Source organism: Thalassophryne amazonica, chromosome 5, assembly GCF_902500255.1.
Source record: "Thalassophryne amazonica chromosome 5, fThaAma1.1, whole genome shotgun sequence".
In the NCBI taxonomy this organism is placed as follows: Eukaryota; Metazoa; Chordata; class Actinopteri; order Batrachoidiformes; family Batrachoididae; genus Thalassophryne; species Thalassophryne amazonica.
Genome location: NC_047107.1, coordinates 110,809,836 through 110,830,563, shown reverse-complemented (window position 1 = coordinate 110,830,563; position 20,728 = coordinate 110,809,836). Strand labels below are relative to the sequence as shown.

The window sequence follows — 20,728 nt, the reverse complement described above, 5'->3', positions numbered from 1 at the left end:
CACTCAGGATTTATTTGTTAATTTATTTAAATTGATAGGGTGGTAGCGTTAAAATTGTATTTATTTATGTTTGTTTTTAAACTGAACTACACTGGGGGAAATTTTGGAATATTAGCAATTAGTAAATTCATGAGTGGTTTCCATATAATGGTGTGACATAGTTTAAAAAAAATCTTGATGGCTAGCAAGTTGATCTGAGGGGACAACAATGAGCTTCTATTCTCTAGGAGAATTCAGGCTACACTACCATTAAAGAGGTTGGAGACATCAGACATTTTCCCTTATTTATGCCATTGTCACATTTTTAAATAAATTATTGACAATTAATTTAATGAATGCTACAGCCTTGAAGTAACAATACAGATGCTCAAATCTATGTCTGCTCGGTCTCGCAGACGTTTTATTCACCCTAGGGACACAAAGCATTCCTGCGTCCCATGAATGCAAAACCTGGGCCGGTACATAGGGCTTAAGTACATCAGCCAAGTAGGGCGGTGCCATTCTGTGAACACTTTTATAGGTCAGCAGCAGGACCTTAAAATCTGATCTCACAGAGACAGGAAGCCAGTGAAGAGATGCCAAAATGGGAGTAATGTGGTCAAACCCTTCTGCTTTGTGTCAAGAGTCTGGCAGCAGCCTTTTGAACCAATTGAAGACCACTGACTCTGGACTGCGGCGACCCAGAAAATAAAACATTGCAATAATCCAATCTAGAAGAAACACATGCATGTATCAGGGTCTGAGCATCAGCCATAGACAGGATGGGACGAATCTTCGCTATATTTCGCAGGTGGAAGAAAGCAGTCCTCATGATGCCTTTAATGTTGGGGTCAAAGGACAATGTAGGATCAAAAATTAGCCAAAGGTTCCTCATTTTGTCCGTATGATGTATAACACACAAACCTAAACGAAGTGCTAGCTGGTCAAATCAATGCTGATGTCTTGCTGGACCAAGAACCATCATTTCAGTCTTGTCAGAGTTCAAAAGCAGGAAATTACTAGACATCCAGCTTCTCACAGTCATAAGGCAATCTTCTAGGGATTTTATATGATGAGATTACCAGCAGTTATCGGCATGCACGTCTGAGACAGACTCTCTACACCCAAAGCCATCAAATGTATTAATATGATTATTAACCATCAGATGCCAAGGTAAAACCTCTTAAATCATTTTAAAATCAGTTTTAAGCAGAAACAAGGCTGTTTTAAGCAGAAAACGAGGCAATAATTGGCGAGTCGTTACTGACACTCTGAAATGACGATCAGAGCGCCGCAGCAGCTGCTATGTGCTCTGATCAGTCCGCCGTCTTTTATTATGAAATAATGCTGAATTTATGTGGAAATGATTGTTGTACAAAAGCTTCAGATATCTGTCACTGAGATAGAGGATGACTGGAGTGCAATTTTAAGCAGAAATGAAGTGATAATCAGTGAATAGCTGGTGACACTCCAAAATGATGGTGCTGAGCTCTGAAATGATGCATTCGCAGTGAAGGCAGGGCGATATTTAGGGGGGACCGTTCGTTTGGTAACACTGGATTACAGATTTTGTGACCAATTAAATTTAACATTGACAACACAATTTAATGTATGTTATACATTATATCTTAATCCAGCGTGCCCCAATCACTCTCATATTTGAAAGTGAGGTGCAGACTGGCACTCTGTCACCTGCCAAAATTTGATCCGGTTTGTGTATTTTGTGGACATATGAATTTAATATTGAAAGGCCCATTTGGTGTACATTTTGCATTACGAGGTCTGTGAGAAAAGTATCCGACCTTTTTATTTTATGCAAAAAATAGATGGATTTGATTCATATGTTTTTACGTCAGCCAAGCTTGAACCTTCGTGCGCATGCATGAGTTTTATCTCGGCTTTCAGTGGCTTACCAGTCGAGTGAGTATAAGAGAAATTGTGGAGAGCTGGGCATGTCCCAACTTGTCCTCTGACACTCCAAAACGGAGGTGTTCTTTGTCTCGCCCCATCAGCGAATCCGTCGTGACGCGCGAAGCCTCCGCGCGGCTTTCCATAACAAAATCTCTTGTTAAAAGTGAAATCTGCCAGAAAATGGCTAATGTCCAGCTCTTGTGATAACCAGAGAAATTGCACACGATGGTCCCGGATCCATACTGCCATCCGTTTAGAAATGAAATGGTCGTTTCTGCCTGTCGATCGCGGCTTGGAGCGCGGCGCACTGTGCGCCATTGTGGGCCGTCCTTAAAGTGGTAGTAACACTCATTAATCTCTGTGAAGCCCATAAAATTTTCACCAAAAGCCATGTGAATTTTTCGAATGGTTTCCAGCTGCCTGTCTCTAACAGTTTCTGAAAAAATTCTGATGGAACAAAGCCCAAATCATTCCGCCATTTCCTCGTAATGAAAAAACGACGAGAGTGGTGGACCAGTGCTGACTCAAAGCCTGCCCACAGGTGAATGACGCAACCGACAGGCGTGAAAAAACTCACGCATGCGCACGAAGGCTCAAGCTTGGCTGACGTAAAAACATATGAATCAAATCCATATATTTTTTGCATAAAATAAAAAGGTCGGATACTTTTCTCACAGACCTCGTATATCCCAATAAAAAGTGCCTCAATCGCTCTTATTTTCTGTTATGGATTTACTGACACCACCAAAAGTGGATGGAGGTTCCAGTTTTATGCCTGTTGGTCTGTTTTCCTGTTATCACTCGGAAAAAAACCTGACAGCACCACAAAAAAAAAAGACTTTGGTTCAAATGCGTGAACTAGATACATATTCCTGGTCCTGACATTTGATTACATCTAATTTACCTTATGAAAAACCACTTCTCACAGGACTTTGACTGTGAAAATTTTTCCCAAGGTAAAAATTTGTGGAATTGGAAACTAGTGTTAGCGGAGGTTTGCACTCTACAAGCACGATGTTCTAGTTCTGGATTGAATTGGTAGGGCATCAGCCCTGTTTTCTTCAGTCTGTCACGTCTCTCTTTAAGCCACAGTGCTCACTCTTGTGAGCACATGCATAGGTGCATGCTTGCAAAGGGAGGGAAGAGAGTAGGGCATTGGATTGGTTGTAAACTGAAACGTCACAACAGTATGTTGCTGAAAACAGCATAATGTGCCTTTACAAAAGAAATTGTCCTTTGTAAGTGCTTGTTGTTGCCAGAAGTTGTCCCTAGTTACGGTAGTTTGAGGCAAATTAGAATCTATGACTCCCTCTAGATCAGAAGTGGGCACCTTGTTCCAGAAAGGGCCAAGAGGGTGCAGGTTTTCTTTGCAGCCACTGACTCCACCAGGTGATTTCACTGATTAACTGATTCCATCTGCTCAAAGTGATATTAATCAGTGAAATCAGCAGGTGGAGGAAGAATGTGATGGATGGTTCATGTGATAAATACCCTCCTCGGCGACTAATCCTTTCATGGTTTCCACATAAATAAACACGTTTTTCACCTCATCACGTCTATTTTCCTTTTGCTAACAGACAGTACATTTGCATAGCCACACACACACACACACAAAAACACACCTTATAGCAAATGTCTACTTTTGAAGACGTTTTAAATGTATTTTTTTTGCACATAATAAAAATAGAGAATATAATGATGATATAGAGAATTATTGTGTACTAGCTTTACTATTCTTATGTTGAACTAAGTAAAATTGATGATGATGAGCCACTTAAAAAAAAATCTGTTTACGGGTGATTCTTAGACTACGGGCACTTATTATGTCCTTTGATCATATTGTATGAAAAACAGAAAAAAGGGGAAATTTCACACTTTTATAGTTATCTTTACATTGAAAGTGTGTTAAGAAATTTGTTCTAGTAGTCTATGATGACTTTTTCACCTTTTTTCAGCATCATTATATGCAAATATTGCCGTTTTGTGCTTGTCCCACACCCAGACTTTTGATCTTCAATGATAAAAATGAATGGTAAAGAAATGTTTTTTCTAATGTTTTAAAATATCTCTGAATAAAATATCAGTAAAATAATCAAAACATAATTGGGGTATTCAATGTCATACAACTGTTGTGATTTTTTTTAAACAAAATGTAGTTGTCCCACACTATTGCCGTAATTTCCACCACAACACTGTAATGTCCCTTTAAACTGTATGAAAGATTGTTTGGGTAGTTTCTATGGAGATAAACAGTGATATATATATATATATATAGCTTAACAAGGTGTAAAAAATGGATTATATTTATTTTCTGTATCGTCCAACGCTATATCAACTTCTAGCAATTGCATGTACAAGAATATAGCGTTGGTGGATTGTTGCTTTTTTTTTGTTTTTTTTTCCCCCTCTAGAATAACCAGTATCCATGTTCATTTCAGGTACTAGACTTCCTTTGCCACAAAATTACAGCTGAACTGTGGTTGGGAATCTCTCTGCATGTCGTGATCAATTCAGTTATGATTCAGAGGGCTCCAATGTGATTAGAAAACAATTCTTGGTGAATCTTAATGCACCTGTTTTGTTTTTTCCTATATATGATTTTGTTTTTCCTCACTGTGTGACTGCCAACAGGGGGGAAAAAAGTGCAGCAAATAAGAGTTCTGGAAGTCTATTACACCTTAGTTTCAGTGTGTTCTACGGCAGCCAGTGGAATCAGTCGACATCGCGAGAAGTTGTCGGCTATTAGCCCTGGAACACACTGTAGGCCTCAAGGTCAAATCAGATGCATGCGTCTGCATGTACACCAGGCCGTTGGCTGGATGGCATTGCCTCCATTCACAAGACTTGTCTTCAGTGAAAATTTGATTCAGACTCTATGGTTTTCAGTCATCAGGACTCAAAATGGCTCAACACATTCAACAGCTATTTAATAGATAGAATATTAGATATCTCATCATCACCTTTGGTCACTGCTTAGCGTCCAGGTCGCACAGGATTCACCAGGGCTTTAAAAACCTGAACCTTCATTCTCTTGGAAGGATAACGGCATTGCCCATCACAAATGTCAAATGAAGGAACATATTGTGAAAGGATGGCATTCATCTCTGTAGTAGAATTGCAGTCTAATCTGGCAGGTTTTCAAAGAGCAGCTCCTGTAAACACACTTTTTCTTTTTTTTCTAGGTGACCTGTAATTCATGCTTATGTGAAAACCAACCATTTCTCCTAACAGGCAGAAGATGACTGAGAATAGCAGAGGCACAAAATAGTCTTTTAATTTGTGCTAACAGATGGGCTAGGGCATTACATAATTTCAGAGCTGGAAAAACAGGATTGATGACTAATTGGATATAATTATTTAAAGATCCTTAAAGAATTCCATATTAATTGAGGACTGTTATGGAAAAGTGAGATCCTCTGCAGTCTGTTAACATCTTTTGGTCTTCTTGTTATGATACAGAAACATGACCCCCCTACCAGTAGCATCCCCTGTCTCCACTACAAGAAAATGAAGGAACAGGAGGAACGGGAACTGAATGGAGAGATTACCCCTAATCCAGAAGAGTCTCCATTAAAGCCTTGTGAGGAGGCCAGTGGTGATTTGATAACAGTGCAGTCAAATGCCACAGCAGAGGAGCCCGAGGAAGTTTCTCATTGTCACATGGCTGAGGAGGACATCACTAATTCCAGCCTGCAGGGCAAAGAGTCCCAAGCCTATGATACAGCCCAAGGTGCTCTCGGACAGGTGAAGGCTAAAGTGGAAGTATGCAAAGATGAGTCCATAGGTAAGGGATTTTCATCCTAAACTTTAGGGATTTAGTGTACTTTCCAGAGTATAAATCACTTTTTTACTTGTTTGAGAGGTCCTACAACTTATAGTCCGGTGTGACTTGAGTATGTAAAAAAAAAAAAATTTACGATTCACGACCACAAATTTTCTTTACACTTGAAATGAGAAATGCTCCATTAAACTGCCTTTTGTATTAAAAAAAACAAACACTAGAGTGGTAGAAACTTCCTAATAGGGCTTGATTATTTTCAGCACGCATTTAAAACCGGGTGGAGTCACACGTGAAGCATTCTTTAAATGAGCGATCATCATGATGTTTAGGGCTGAAATGATTAGTTGAGTAACTCGACTCTGGGCCGAGCAGGTCGGATCACAGCTGACCCTTCTCACCCTGCTCACGGTCTATTCAAACCACTCCCCTCGGGCAGGAGGCTACGGTCCATCCGGACCAGAACCTCCCGCCATAAGAACAGTTTCTTCCCCTCTGCCGTTAGACTCATGAACACGTCATAACTCAGTCACTTTAAGCTTAACTCTGTCACTTTATCATTTTATCACGGGTCACTTTAGACAATGTACTTTGGTTTTTAATTGCACTCCTCCCACTGCACTGTTTTTTCTGTTTCTCTGTTTTTCTGTTGCACACAGCCTTTCATATTTCATATGTCTTTTTTTTTTATCTTATATTTTATCTTATTTTGACACATATGTTATATTTTATCCTAGCATTTTATCTCTTCTTAATGTTGCACCATTGTACTGAAGCAAATTCCTATTCTGTGAATCCTGTTCACTGGCAATGGCAATAAACTTCTTCTGATTCTGATTGTCTGCGTTGAGCTGAAGAAAGTTATTCGTTAGCCATTGTTTTATTTCCGCCAAACAATGGAGGAGGGAATCAAGCCTCTTAATCTCAGATGGCTTAAAGGAGCAGTAAAGCTGGATGTCATCCACAGATAACTGGTAAGAGACATCAGTAAATCTTTGAATGATCCTACCTAAAGGGATCAAGTACAATAAAAACAAAATGGGGCCCAATACAGAACCCTGAGGGACTCCGCATAGCAGGTCCGCAGACTCTGACCTTGTCTGGTTAGCAAAAACGCTAAAGCTACGCCCGAACAGATATGAGAAAAACCACCGAAGAACTGACCCCGACAGTCCGACATGATCCCTCAATCTATTCAGCAGGACATGGTGGGCAACAGTATCAAAGGCAGAGGACTAATCCAAAAGAACCAACACGGTGGATTTCCCAGCATCAGCAGACATCATAATGTCGCTGGACACTTTCAAAAGAGCCGTTTCCGTAGAGTGTTGTCTACGAAAACCAGACTGAAACCTGTCATGAATGTTATTCTGAACCAGGAAGAGTGTCAGTTGGCCTGAAACCACCCTCTCGAGGATCTTAGACAGGAATGGGAGCTTAGAAATAGGTCTAAAACTACTTAGCTCCATTTGATTTAAACCTGGTTTTTTTCAGTAGAGGCAACACTATGGCATGCTTGAAAGCACTGGGAAACACACCGGTGGACAAAGAAAGATTTACCATTCTAGTAACACACGGACCAATTACCTCAAATACTTTAATAAAGAGCCTGTAGGGAAGGATGTCCGATGAGCAAGAGGAAGGTTTCATCTTGCTCACCAATGCCGAAATATCAGCAAGTGTCACAGCCCTAAATGAAGGCCAAATGCTGGGAACAGGCTCAATAACAGTAGGGTGGAATTTTATCCTTAATCAACTTGATTTTGTCAATGAAAAAACTCAAAAAAGCATTGCTGTCAGCTTCAGAAAACACAGGAGTAACTGAAGCAGCAGGACATACAAGAGAGTTGATTGTATCAAACAACACTCTGGGATTCTTCTTATTCACAGACACCAGCTGACGTATGTAGACAGAACGGGCACTCTCAGCCATTTTGTTATATGATAAAACCAGCTCCCTGAGATGAAGCCTGTGAACCTCAAGTTTAGAGGATTTCCACAGGCGTTCAGTCCTACGACACAGTCTCTTAAAACTTAAGAGCTCTTCATTTATCCAAGGGCACTCATTTTTCTGTAAAGACACATTGTATTTAACAGGAGCCAACTGATCAAGAATAGTATCACAGTGTTGGATAAAACACTGGATAAAATTGTCCACATCAAGGAAATCAGTGAACAAACAAGGATTAAACATAGAAGAAAATCTTTCTGCAGTATCAGCAGTGATGATACGCCTCCGAGACTTAGCTTCTAAGTCAAACGAAACAATATTATGGTCGCTCAAGTGGACAACCTTTATAGACATATTTAAAATGTCTAGGCCAAGTGTAAAAACTAAATCTAAAATGTGACCCTTTTGGTGAGTGGGCTCAGAAACATGTTGCACAAAATTAAAAGCTTCAGTCAATGATAAAAGCTCCATGGCAGAGCAAGATAACTTGTCATCAACATGAAGGTTAAAATCTCCAAGAATTAAAACAGATTCCAAGGTTATAATAGAGGATAAAAAGTCACTAAAATCCTTAAGAAAGGCAGTAGCAGGGCCTGGGGGGCGATAAATCAACACGCAGAAAAATGGATTTGAGAAACCCACCTTGACCAACTGTGATTCAAAGGAGGGAAAATCCTGTGACTGTACCCCTTTACAAACATAATCCTCTTTATAAACGATGGCAAGGCCCCCACCACAGCGACAGGGGCAGGGCTTCCCAAGGACACAGAACCCAGCAGGGCAGAGCTCATTTAAATGAAGAAATTCCTCTTCTCTCTGCCAAGTCTCCAAAAAGCACATTAAGTCCAACATTTCCGTTGATATAAGATCATTCAGGGAAAATGATTTACTGGCGATTGAACGCACGTTCAGTAAACCAAGGTGGAAGACGTCACGTAGGCGCTGTCTGAGGCTCGCAATGGGATAGGACAAAGACAGCGGTCACGTGGACTCCGGCTGATCCGTGCAGGCGGAGGCATAAACACAGAAGTGCACAGTAGCGATGGAACTATGCCACCAGGATACCAGCACTGCGAAAAGTCTAGAACACCCGTATCTAACCGAACAGGTGTCGATGCAGATGTGCCATCGCACACATCAAAGAGAGGAATGTGGTAGAGGAAGCGAGCCCGTCCTCGGCCGCCAGCACTGGTGCCCGTGCCCAAACGCGCCGCTGGAAAAAAAGTTTAATTACATTTAAATTATGGTGTACGTTCACCTCACATATGATCGTCTGTTCAGTGGCTTAACGAATCGGTTTGCGCTTGCAACAAAAACATTAGCTCTTAGCTTCCGGTGGCTAAAGCAGTGTTTGTATGGTACTCACACACACTCAACCGCTTAGTCCAATTAAGGGTCGCAGGATTGTATTGTACGTTCACTTCACATAAGATCATCTGTTCGGTGCCTGAAAGAAGCAGTTTACTTGCATTTTGTGTGTTTATAGTGACGTTATTTAGCTTGTTAACTCTGTTCCTTTACACGTGTGCCTTATAAATGAATGATACAGAGACTTAATCCATTTTGCTTATTCTTGCATGAAGTGATAAATGCGACTTATATTCCAGTGTGACTTATATACTTTTTCCTCTTAAAGAGGTATTTTTGGACTGATGCAGTTTATACCTGGTGCAAATTATACTATAGATGTTTGTGTAGGTTAGACAGCTGATGACAAAAATTAGAGATTAATTTTATTAAACTCCCTCACAGACCTTGAAGAATTTCGCCTGTACTTGGAAAAGTGCTTTGACTTTGAACAAGTGACTGTGAAGAAATTTCGTACATGGGCTGAGCGACGGCAGTTCAACAGAGACATGAAGAGGAAGCAGGCAGAGTCAGAGAGACCGATTCTACCTGCCAACCAGAAACTCATCACACTGTCTGTACAAGATGCACCCACTAAAAAAGGTAATGCTATTAGTAAATATTCAGAAAAATGAAGTTCATTCAGGGTATGAATTACTAAAGGTTTGTGTGTATACAAATGTGTGCAAAGTCTTATCACCTGCAAACAAATGTGCAACCGGATCTACAACCCCTGGCAATAATTATGGAATCACCGGCCTCGGAGGATGTTCATTCAGTTGTTTAATTTTGTAGAAAAAAGCAGATCACAGACATGACACACAACTAAAGTCATTTCAAATGGCAACTTTCTGGCTTTAAGAAACACTATAAGAAATCAGGAAAAATAATTGTGGCAGTTAGTAACGGTTACTTTTTTAGACCAAGCAGAGGGAAAAAAAATATGGAATCACTCAATTCTGAGGAATAAATTATGGAATCACCCTGTAAATTTTCATCCCCAAAACTAACACCTGCATCAAATCAGATCTGCTCATTAGTCTGCATCTAAAAAGGAGTGATCACACCTTGGAGAGCTATTGCACCAAGTGGACTGACATGAATCATGGCTCCAACATGAGAGATGTCAGTTGAAACAAAGGAGAGGATTATCAAACTCTTAAAAGAGGGTAAATCATCACGCAATGTTGCAAAAGATGTTGGTTGTTCACAGTCAGCTGTGTCTAAACTCTGCACCAAATACAAACAACATGGGAAGGTTGTTAAAGGCAAACATACTGGTAGACCAAGGAAGACATCCAAGCGTCAAGACAGAAAACTTAAAGCAATATGTCTCAAAAATCGAAAATGCACAACAAAACAAGTGAGGAACTAGGGCTGGGCGATCTGGGTAAAAAAAATCAATATTTTTTTCCTCATATCATTCGATCTCCATTTTCGATTCGATCTTTAAACATTCTTATTCAAAATATATAAATATTTGTTATAATTCACTTATATTAAAAAAGACAACATAGATGTTTTAAAAGATGATTTCTGGTTTTTATTATCAAGAAAATTTAACTATGCCATTTCAAGTACAATAATGAAAATATGAAACTTTTCATTGTAGTAACCTGCACATACAATGTTATTAAAAACAGCAAACAAAGACTAAAATTAATTAATTAATTAATTAATGTATAAAAATGTGCAAACTGGCAGTGGCCACATCTGTAAACTTGAAATTAAACAACTGTGTAAGATTAAAGATGTAAACACACACTGAAGCTATTATAATTATGCATATAAATATAAAATGAAAAAGTGCACAGCAAACAGTAGAAACAATGTACTTAAACTTAAAACTTAAACTCTTCATTTACAGGTTTCTTTACCAAAAAATATGTGGTATAAATATAACTATACAATGAAAGTGCACAGCAAACAGTAAAACACAATGCAAACTTAACTCTTCATTCACAGGTTTCTTTACCAAAAAGTTTATAACTATAAAATGAAAAAGTACACAGCAAACAGTAAACAAAATGTAAACTTTACTCTTCATTCACAGGTTTCTTTACAAAAAATGTGTATAAATATAACTATAAAATGAAAAAGTGCACAGCAAACAGTGAAACACAATGTAAAACACATCCTTCACAGGTTTTTGGCCAGAAAGACGAGTCTGTCAACAGCATCTGGTTTTAAGGCTGCTCTGTGGCATGTGACAATATTGCCACTTGTGCTGAAGGCACGCTCTGATGGTGAGCTTGTTGCAAGTATACAAAGGTAGCGGTTGGCTAGGCGACTGACTCTGGGGTAAGTCAGGCTGTGCAGTTTCCACCATTCCAGAGGATCTGCTTCGTTGTCAACATCTGGAGCCATGAGGTAGCTTTTCAACTCAGTCTCAGCTGCCTGCTCTTCAGTCAGTCCTGAAGCTGGAGTTTGAGGAGCTGATTTTTTAAAGAAGCTCCCCAGAGATTTTTTTGGGGGCATTTTTCTGGTGTTAAAGCTGCTGAGGTATCTCTTGTGCTGCAGCGGGAGGGGGGTGGGTCAGTGACCATTTGTCCAAGAGCAGTAGCCTTAACTGCCTCCACTTTGACATTCTGGATGTATTTCGTTCTGAACCGTGAGTCCACAAGTGATGCCAAGTTCAGAAGATCATCAGTGGAGTCGTCACTGTATTTTTCATTTAAGTATTTTGTGACTGTACTCTTGATGTGTCTTGTTAAATCCCAGTCATCCTGAATCTTCAGCACCTCCTCATTGAAAAGATGAAGCACTGGTTTAATGTAGGACACAGAAACATAATGCTCACTAGAAAGTGCATCTGTGAACTCCACAAGTGGAGTTAGGGCTTTGTGGACAGCTTCAAGGACCTCAGTGTCCTGCCACGAAAGGGTTAAGTGCCGTGTTTTTCTGTCTGCAGACAGTTCTTTTGTTATGGCCTTTTCCTGCTCCAAAACTCTAGCCACCATTCCCATTCGTGATCCCCACCTTGTTGGGGATTCAGCCACGAGCATGTGCCTGGGAAGATTCAATTCCTGTTAAGCAAGAGCATGTTCCTTTTTTCGTTTCAAGGAGAAGGAGAAGGCCCCTACTACCTTCTTGCAAACGCCTGTGGCTCTTTCCACCCTTTGGTCCTTCATACGTCCTTCTGTAGAAAAAAAATAAAAATATGCATAATTTATTCATACAGAACCTTTACCTACTGAGGCTATAAATGGACGATTGGTTATAATTTTTTATTATAGCAATAAAATTAAGAAATAATGTTCTATGTTTGTGTGCTTTGGTACCCTTTTCCAAGAGTACCTGAATTTCAATTATATTACACCTGATTAACTATTTATACACATTATTTGTAAGTTTTAGCATTTAAAATGAGAAAAAACACAAAAACGAACTTGATTTTTTTTTTTAGTGAAAAATGATTATGTAAAGGAAGCTTGGATTTCACATTTTTAACAGGAAGCTGTAAGTGTTTACAATCAAAATAATTAATTTTGTGTGTCTAGAACTCAGAAACAGTGCAGATTAGAAACACTGCAAAAGTAAACATTTTACAAGGCGAAAATATGCAAAAAGTAACCAATTTTAAAGTGCAGAACCAAACAATATGAATAACAACAAAGTGCAAAACTATATATAAATATATCAATTATTATCTGTATTATTAAAATGTGCAATAAATCACTCATTTGATCACTCATTTTGTGCACAATTATACAATATTAATAAAACAATAAAGTGTCAAACTACATACAAATATATAACCAAGAATCAAAATTAGATCTAAACTACATCAGTTCATTGTCAGTGTGGTACTGTTTGTAACAGTTTCTGTCTGGCTGAAGACAGAAGCCAATTTTACAAACACCCTGCCTTTTCCTCAGAAATTACTACATTTGTTTGCTGTCTCTCTGTACTTTTCTGTCACTTTTGCGCTCTTTTTCATACTTTTCCCTCGTTTCAAAAGTCACACAACGCACTTTAATATATGCAACATATAGCATACTGTTGGAAAGCATGGGTTCTTGGCTTGCTGTCAGTGTTGAAATTTTTCAGATTGAGTGCTTACATGAGAACTTACGGTAATGAGAATCAGTGGCGCACTAGTGTGAAACTTCCATGTTTTTCTTCTGCGTGATAATGTCACAGGCTTACGTTTACCGTAATATACCATATATCATTGGGAAGCCTTTGGTGTTAGCTTAACAATGCACTTAGAATCATTCAGATTGGACAAACTATGGCGGAGTTACGGTAAAAAAAAATACGCATATGGAAAATATGGTGTGGGTGCCATCGCCGTAGGTAAAGGGTTAATATTTATTTATTTATTTGTTAACATATGAATCAAATCTGTACATATTTAAGCCTAAAACAAGGCAAAAACTAATTACTACAATACAAATGTTACTAATAATAAGAATGATAATTTCTTATTATGGCAAACTCAGTAATAAAAAAAAATAATATACCACTCTCCACTTTCACTTACCAACTACAAGGTGTAAGCGGGGTCCAAAGCACTGCATCCTGTTCCAGCCTTTACTCCTTGTGGCTTTAACCATGTTGGCAGCGTTGTCTGTCATGATGCAGACCATGCGCTCCTCCTGCAGCCCCCAGGAAGCGAGTGCGTCCTCTAGGCCCTGTGCTATTGATGTCTCCAGTGTGATCCTCCGGAAAGTAGAGTGTTTGAAGGCATTTACTCTGTAGGCTCCAGTTTTCGTCGATATAGTGGATAGTTAAACTGAAATAGGGCTGCGATGTGCGACTGGACCAAATGTCAGTAGTTGCTGCAAAGTAACAAAACATTTTGTAGTTGTTTTTCCACTTCTGCGCGACATGTGTCATATCATTGCGGCAAAGCTGTTTGGGAAAAGTACTTCCTCCCAGGGAGCGTGTATCTACTGTCTAATACCCGCATTAACTTCTTAAATCCGACCTTTTCGACTGTAGATATTGGCATCATGTCCTTGGCAATGCAGTATGCAATAGTGTTCGTTATTGTTTTTGCCCTCTTTGAATGTTTATCGTATGGCGTGACGGCTTTGAACGCTGCCGTGATCGATGTCTGCTGAGGCTTTGGTTGAGCGCTACGAGCGCTACTTGTGCTAGCAATGGCATCACTGCTACTTGCAGCGGGCTCGGTTTGTTTTTCCAAACACTCATTGTGTTGCACCGGGTGATACCGTCACAAGTGATTGAATAAATTTGTAGTGTTCCCCATCTTGGTGGATACTACGCAACGACAGGCTTTACAAATGGGCTTTGCTTGTAGGTGGTCTGTTTGCAAGTAACCAAACCACTGCCATATTGCAGACGTAGCTCGGCCAGTTCTGTCAACAGTCTCTGTTGTACCTGGGTCACGTATCTCTTCCCCTTCGCTCTGGATTTCGGTGTCGCCATATTCCTCTTGCATTATTCAGTTTATAATCCACTTTCTGAAAATCCACTCCTCCTCTCACGGTCTCAAGGTTACTTCACTCAGGCACTTTCTTTGTCTCAACAAGTGGGCGGCAACTCCTCTCAGCTGATTGGTCAATAAATGTGTCGATTAAAATGCACTTTGCTTATAATCGAGATCGAGCACAGTGTGGATCGCGATTCATCAATCTTTCGATTTTTGGCACAGCCCTATGAGGAACGAATGGGAGGAAACTGGAGTCGTCTGTGACCGAACTGTAAGAAACCGCCTAAAGGAAATGGGATTTACATACAGAAAAGCTAAACGAAAGCCATCATTAACACCTAAACAGAAAAAAACAAGGTTACAATGGGCTAAGGAAAAGCAATCGTGGACTGTGGATGACTGGATGAAAGTCATATTCAGTGATAAATCTCGAATCTGCATTGGGCAAGGTGATGATGCTGGAACTTTTGTTTGGTGCCGTTCAAATGAGATTTATAAAGATGACTGCCTGAAGAGAACATGTAAATTTCCACAGTCACTGATGATATGGGGCTGCATGTCAGGTAAAGGCACTGGGGAGATGGCTGTCATTACATCATCAATAAATGCACAAGTTTATGTTGATATTTTGGATACTTTTCTTATCCCATCAATTGAAAGGATGTTTGGGGATGATGAAATCATTTTTCAAGACGATAATGCATCTTGCCATAGAGCAAAAACTGTGAAAACATTCCTTGCAAAAAGACACATAGGGTCAGTGTCATGGCCTGCAAATAGTCCGGATCTTAATCCAATTGAAAATCTTTGGTGGAAGTTGAAGAAAATGGTCCATGACAAGACTCCAACCTGCAAAGCTGATCTGGCAACAGTAATCAGAGAAAGTTGGAGCCAGATTGATGAAGAGTACTGTTTGTCACTCATTAAGTCCATGTCTCAGAGACTGCAAGCTGTTATAAAAGCCAGAGGTGGTGCAACAAAATACTAGTGATGTGTTGGAGCATTCTTTTGTTTTTCGTGATTCCATAATTTTTTCCTCAGAATTGAGTGATTCCATATTTTTTTCCCTCTGCTTGGTCTACAAAAGTAACCGTTACTGACTGCCACAATTTTTGTTCCTCATTTCTTATAGTGTTTCTTAAAGCCAGAAAGTTGCCATTTGAAATTACTTTAGTTTTGTGTCATGTCTGTGATCTGCTTTTTTTTCTACAAAATTAAACAACTGAATGAACATCCTCAGAGTCCGGTGATTCCATAATTTTTGCCAGGGGTTGTAGTAACAATGCACACTGAGGATGACCTCTTTCAAATTAGCAAAATAATACATGTTCATTTAATACGTTTGCCTTAACAAATATGCAATTTGGGGTGTGATTACCGAAGTGCGCAAAATGCTGGGTGATGAACGTGCAGATAAGTTAATTTAGCATACGCAATTTAATTTATCAAGCCAGAAACCAATTTTACGGGAGTGTGATAGCACCAGTATTTTACATATTTGAAAATGGAGCGTTAGGTGACTCAGTCTGGATGCGCACCACAAACTGTTGTTCCAGCACCTGTCATAGACTGCTCCACGCCCAAATAAAAAGCACACAAATCCATACGAGTCTCATTCCATGCCACATCCTCTCTAGTTAGCAAATGTGTTAACACCAGATTTAGTACCCATGCTTTGAAAAGCACCTCTGCTCTGGGAATGTGCAGTTCAGCAGCAATATGTTCAAAATGCAAAGATCAGTTTCAGTTAAACTTAGTGGACAAACTCAGTAAACTGCAGCACAGATCATGCCTAGGTCAAAGACTATGGTCATGTCACATCTAAAACACTTTATGTATGGCCATATCTCAGGAAATAGATGAGATACATTGGCGTCTCCTTTGCTGAGGCTAACAAATGTATCAGACTACTGGCATCAATTATGTCACATGACAGCTTCAACCCTACTCAACCAATTCCGTGTATTTGAAAATTTCTGCATTTATGACATGTCATAATACATCGTGCACACACTCCCATGCAACTGCTTAGGCTTCTGACACATGGTACACATATGCCAGCTTAAGTGGCACATTATGATAATATTTAACTAATGCTATCTGATCAATAAAGAAAACAATCTTTGGATTTAGTGTCACACTAAATTGATACAAGTGCTTCATCATTGTAACTGGTGGCAGAAAGGCTTTGCAGTTGTCTTGACAAAGTTAAAATACAAAAATAAATAAATAAATAAAATAAAGCCAAGGTTATACAGTTCTGCCTATTGTTGTTTATGCTTCTGAATCTGCACACACATATAAGTACCATTTGTATTCCTTATAATTGGTGTGAATGAAATCCAAGAAATGCTCAGTGACTTGGAAATGTTCATGTATTCCATCCCCTGACGTGAAAGAAAACTGCCTGTAAAATTGATGACTTGTATGAAATATAATTCTTACATTTTGTTTGTCCAATTGCTTATGGGCTCTGAAATTGGAGGGACTGTGAGTACAAATAGACATAATGTGGTATTTTGTTAAATCTGTTGAACTAAAGCAAACAGTCTACAAGCAAATCATTTTTCATTTCAACTCTATTTTGGTGGTGTACAGAGGCACAGTAAATAAGCAAAATCTGTCTAATTAGTTTTGGACCCGACTATCTCTACAAAATCCTTGCAAGCATCTTATAAAGTGTGTTGTTTTCTGACAACTCAATTTTCTGTTTAACTAGAATTTGTCATCAACCCCAACGGGAAATCGGAAGTCTGCATTTTACATGAATATATGCAACGTGTTCTAAAGGTTCGACCTGTTTACAACTTCTTTGAATGTGGTAAGTTTTCCTTTTGTCTGTAATAAGTTACAATGTCTGTGTTTTATGCACCAGGTATTGTAGGCCATGTTACAGTTGCCTTTGTAGAAATTAATCACTTTTTGAAAGTCCTTTCAGAGCTTTTTTGGAAAGAACATTGACTGGATAGCACCTACTTATCTGGATGTACAATGTTAGATATCCTATCATCTAATGACAGTATCTTTAAAGTACTATGTTTACTTACAAATAGTCAAGGCTTAAAGTTATAGGTAAATGCATGTCTTAAATAAATTCCTCTTATCAGTGATCAACTTTATTTCTAAAAGTGTGTTCACTTCTCACACCAAACTGAAACAAAGGTCATATTTGCTCAGCTTCATGGTGTTGTGGCACGCAGAAAGATTTCTTTAAAAGAAATGTGAATTTTCTGCTACAGGTTTGCCGCAGGGCACGTGCTCCACTTCAGCATGAAGCTTTGTAATAGCTGGTGCAATCGATAAAAGTCACACAGTCCCCAGTTTCCCCAATCACAGCTTCAGAAGCCTGTAACTCCGTTAGAGTTGTCATTATTGTCTTGATGTTTTCCCTCACTAGTCTCCTGCTTAAACAGTCACTGAGTTTTTGACAGCTGCCTACTCGGATTTGCCTTATAGTACTGTACTGTTTGTATTACTTATTAAATGTAAATGAAGTCCAAAACATATTCAGTGACTTGGAAATATCTTGACCTGTCTAAAGAGAACTTGCTGTATTATTAGAATTTGTTTTAATAATTTTATGTTGTTTGTCCAATTACTTATGGCCTCCTAAAATGAAAGGACTGTGCATATAATATCTGTAATTCCAAAATGGTTAATGCAGCATTTTTCTTCAACTGCTCAAATTATCCCTGGAAAGTGAAGTTTGGGGTCCCCTGCTGGAGCTATTGCCCCCCGCAAACTGATCCTGATCCTTGAAGCTGAGTGAGTGATGAGTGCTCAAATTTTAATTGAAGGTCTACACGGCAACCACATATTGATTGATTTCAATTCCATAAATAACAGAAATAGTTACTGTCTAATTACTTATGGATCTGACTATACTATTTAGAGCATTATAGACAACCACTTATATTTTGAAGTTATTTCTGGTATTAGATCAGTTGTTCAAAATGCTAACATATGGCCAAGCTGTGCAAATCCTTGAAGGCAATGAGTATCTAAATTTTTTTTTTTTTTTTTTTACTAAATCACCAAAATATTCTATCTCCCCAAAGTTTCTGTGTAGGCTCTCAGTTGTCCAGGTGGTTTCCATAGTAGAGAAGCTTGAATCTTCGACTAGACTGGGTTGCTTGACGCGAGGACGTTTCGCTTCAAATCGCAGAAGCTTCCTCAGCTAAAATTCTTGCTCTGGTAGTCTGACTTCTGTCTTGACTCTTGTAGAGAAGAATGACTTCAGTCTTGTAGAGAAGAAGTCATTCTTCTCAACAAGAGTCGAGACAAGTCAGACTACCAGAGCAAGAATTTTAGCTGAGGAAGCTTCTGCGATTTGAAGCGAAACGTCCTTGCGTCAAGCAACCCAGTCCAGTCGAAGATACAAGCTTCTCTACTAACTCCCCAAAGTATCTAAACCACCTAAAGTGATAAGCACAGTCTTGGCAATTAACTAATGAATTAAAATTTCCAAGTATGAAGTGCAAACATTAACATGGAACCCTATTGCTGTTCTATTTCTCAATTAAACTGTTGTGCAAATGTGTATGTTGAATTGTGTTAGAATATAATTAAAGGTTTTCTGCCCCACAGAGAATCCAAGTGAACCATTTGGAGCTTCAGTGATTATAGATGGAGTAACGTATGGCACAGGAACTGCAAGCAGTAAAAAACTTGCCAAGAATAAAGCTGGTACTTTGATTAATTTTCCACATTGTAGGTTAGGAAGATATGAGTTATGTTTCACCCCGAGGCTGGTCTGGCTGAATTATCTGGTATGTTTTTATCCCTCACTGGCTGAAGGCCTGAAGGGGGATTATGTTGTGGTGATTTCCATCACTCTATCTGTCCGTCCCAAAAAATTATATATGTGTTCTTAAATCAACTCCTCTTACACTTTTAGGAGGAATTTTGTGAAATTTGGTTCACGTCCTTGTTATAGGTTGATAATACGCATATTTTCATATCATCCCAGTTACGCTTGTTTACCAGAGTTCTGGTCCTTTCTTAACAAAGCTAGACTCTGTCAGTTTCATGCCTGGGTGCCTGCATTCTGAAATCAACAGCTCTCACACCTTTTGGAAGAATTTTGAGAATCGTGGTAGTTTTTTTTTTTTAAATGTTATCCGAATGTAGCAAGCACTTGTACCAAAACAGCATTTGCCAGCGGGGGATATTGTGCTCCGAGAGCACCCTTTTCTTGTAGTCAGGAGCAGTTTACAGTCAACTACATTTGCAGTGGCAGAATTCACTGTGGCTACTGATCAGTAATGCCAACATGTGCGCAAACCCCATCATATCCTCACGGTCAAGATTGAGATCATTGATAGTACCGGACACATCTGAGCTGAAATTTGTCACATCAGCCTCAGAATTGAGTTCACTGGTGATTTGGTGTTCCCTGCAGCTCGATCTACACTGGAAATCCTCATCCCTGACTTTGTGAAGCAGACATCTGAGGAGAAGCCTATTGAGGGTGATGAATTAGAGGTACTAATTATTTATTTGCATTCGTGAGATGTGTTTAGTTGGAATCAGTTCAGTGAAATGGTTTCATTTAAAATTTAAATGTTGATGAAGGCAGCTTGTATTATCACAGAATGTAATGTAATTTTTCCTGAAACTAAAGACACGATTCACAGTTGAGGTGACAGTAATTAACTTTCACCATGATTTGTCCTACAGTATTTTAACCATATCAGTATAGAAGACTCAAGGGTTTATGAGTTGACCAACAAAGCAGGACTACTTTCACCATATCAGATTCTTCATGAGTGCCTTAAAAGGTAAGTGTCAATAAATAATTCAGCCAAGAAAGGAATCTTGTTATTATTATTATCATTTATTTATATATTTTTTAGAAAGACTGTATCTTCTGTTTGTTTGTTTTTTCCTGCTGTAAAACACACAAAGGAAAAGTATCCTGATACACAAAGCAATAAAATTCAAAGCAGGTGGAGAGGAAATAGCTCCATAGCATTTAACAGCAGTTTTTGCATTATTGTTGTCTTGTTTGAACATTTTCTCTTTGTTGCAGAAGTCACCGATTTTTCTCTAACAGTTGTACTTGCATGCTATAATAAAATACCTGATGATTGGCCTCAAAATTTCAAATGGTAAACTTTTAGATTGGGAAAAGTAACAGGAGCAAACTGATTGGCACTGGACAGGAGGCCAGTAGGATGTTAGATCAAGTAAAATTGTACAAGGTTTATCACTGAAACTGACATCAGTTTAATCACAGTCTGGGTTCTAGACTGTTTAATTGCCCAACCCGAGTATATTCAGCTTTGAAATTTGCACGTTTTGGTAGACAGGCACGTCATCTGTCCACGCATCCTCGAAGGTTTGTGTGATGAGTCCATTT

The 20,728-nt window shown here is 39.0% G+C and overlaps 1 protein-coding gene and 1 long non-coding RNA gene across 2 annotated transcripts in view; one reads left to right on the top strand and one right to left on the bottom strand.

The window, feature by feature from the left end:
- Positions 1-20,728, top strand: part of dgcr8 (DGCR8 microprocessor complex subunit) — a 50,329-nt gene that overhangs the window by 12,051 nt on the left and 17,550 nt on the right. The window contains exons 5-10 of the mRNA XM_034171095.1: positions 5,350-5,674; positions 9,372-9,569; positions 17,087-17,188; positions 18,955-19,053; positions 19,769-19,851; positions 20,047-20,147. Of these exons, the coding sequence (XP_034026986.1) occupies positions 5,350-5,674; positions 9,372-9,569; positions 17,087-17,188; positions 18,955-19,053; positions 19,769-19,851; positions 20,047-20,147 (908 nt within the window). The remainder of the gene's footprint in view (positions 1-5,349; positions 5,675-9,371; positions 9,570-17,086; positions 17,189-18,954; positions 19,054-19,768; positions 19,852-20,046; positions 20,148-20,728) is intronic.
- LOC117511129 lies at positions 461-13,225 on the bottom strand. The gene is made up of 3 exons (XR_004560892.1): positions 13,214-13,225; positions 769-772; positions 461-605 (listed from the first exon to the last, which is right to left on the bottom strand). It is a non-coding gene; the product is annotated as an uncharacterized LOC117511129 (long non-coding RNA).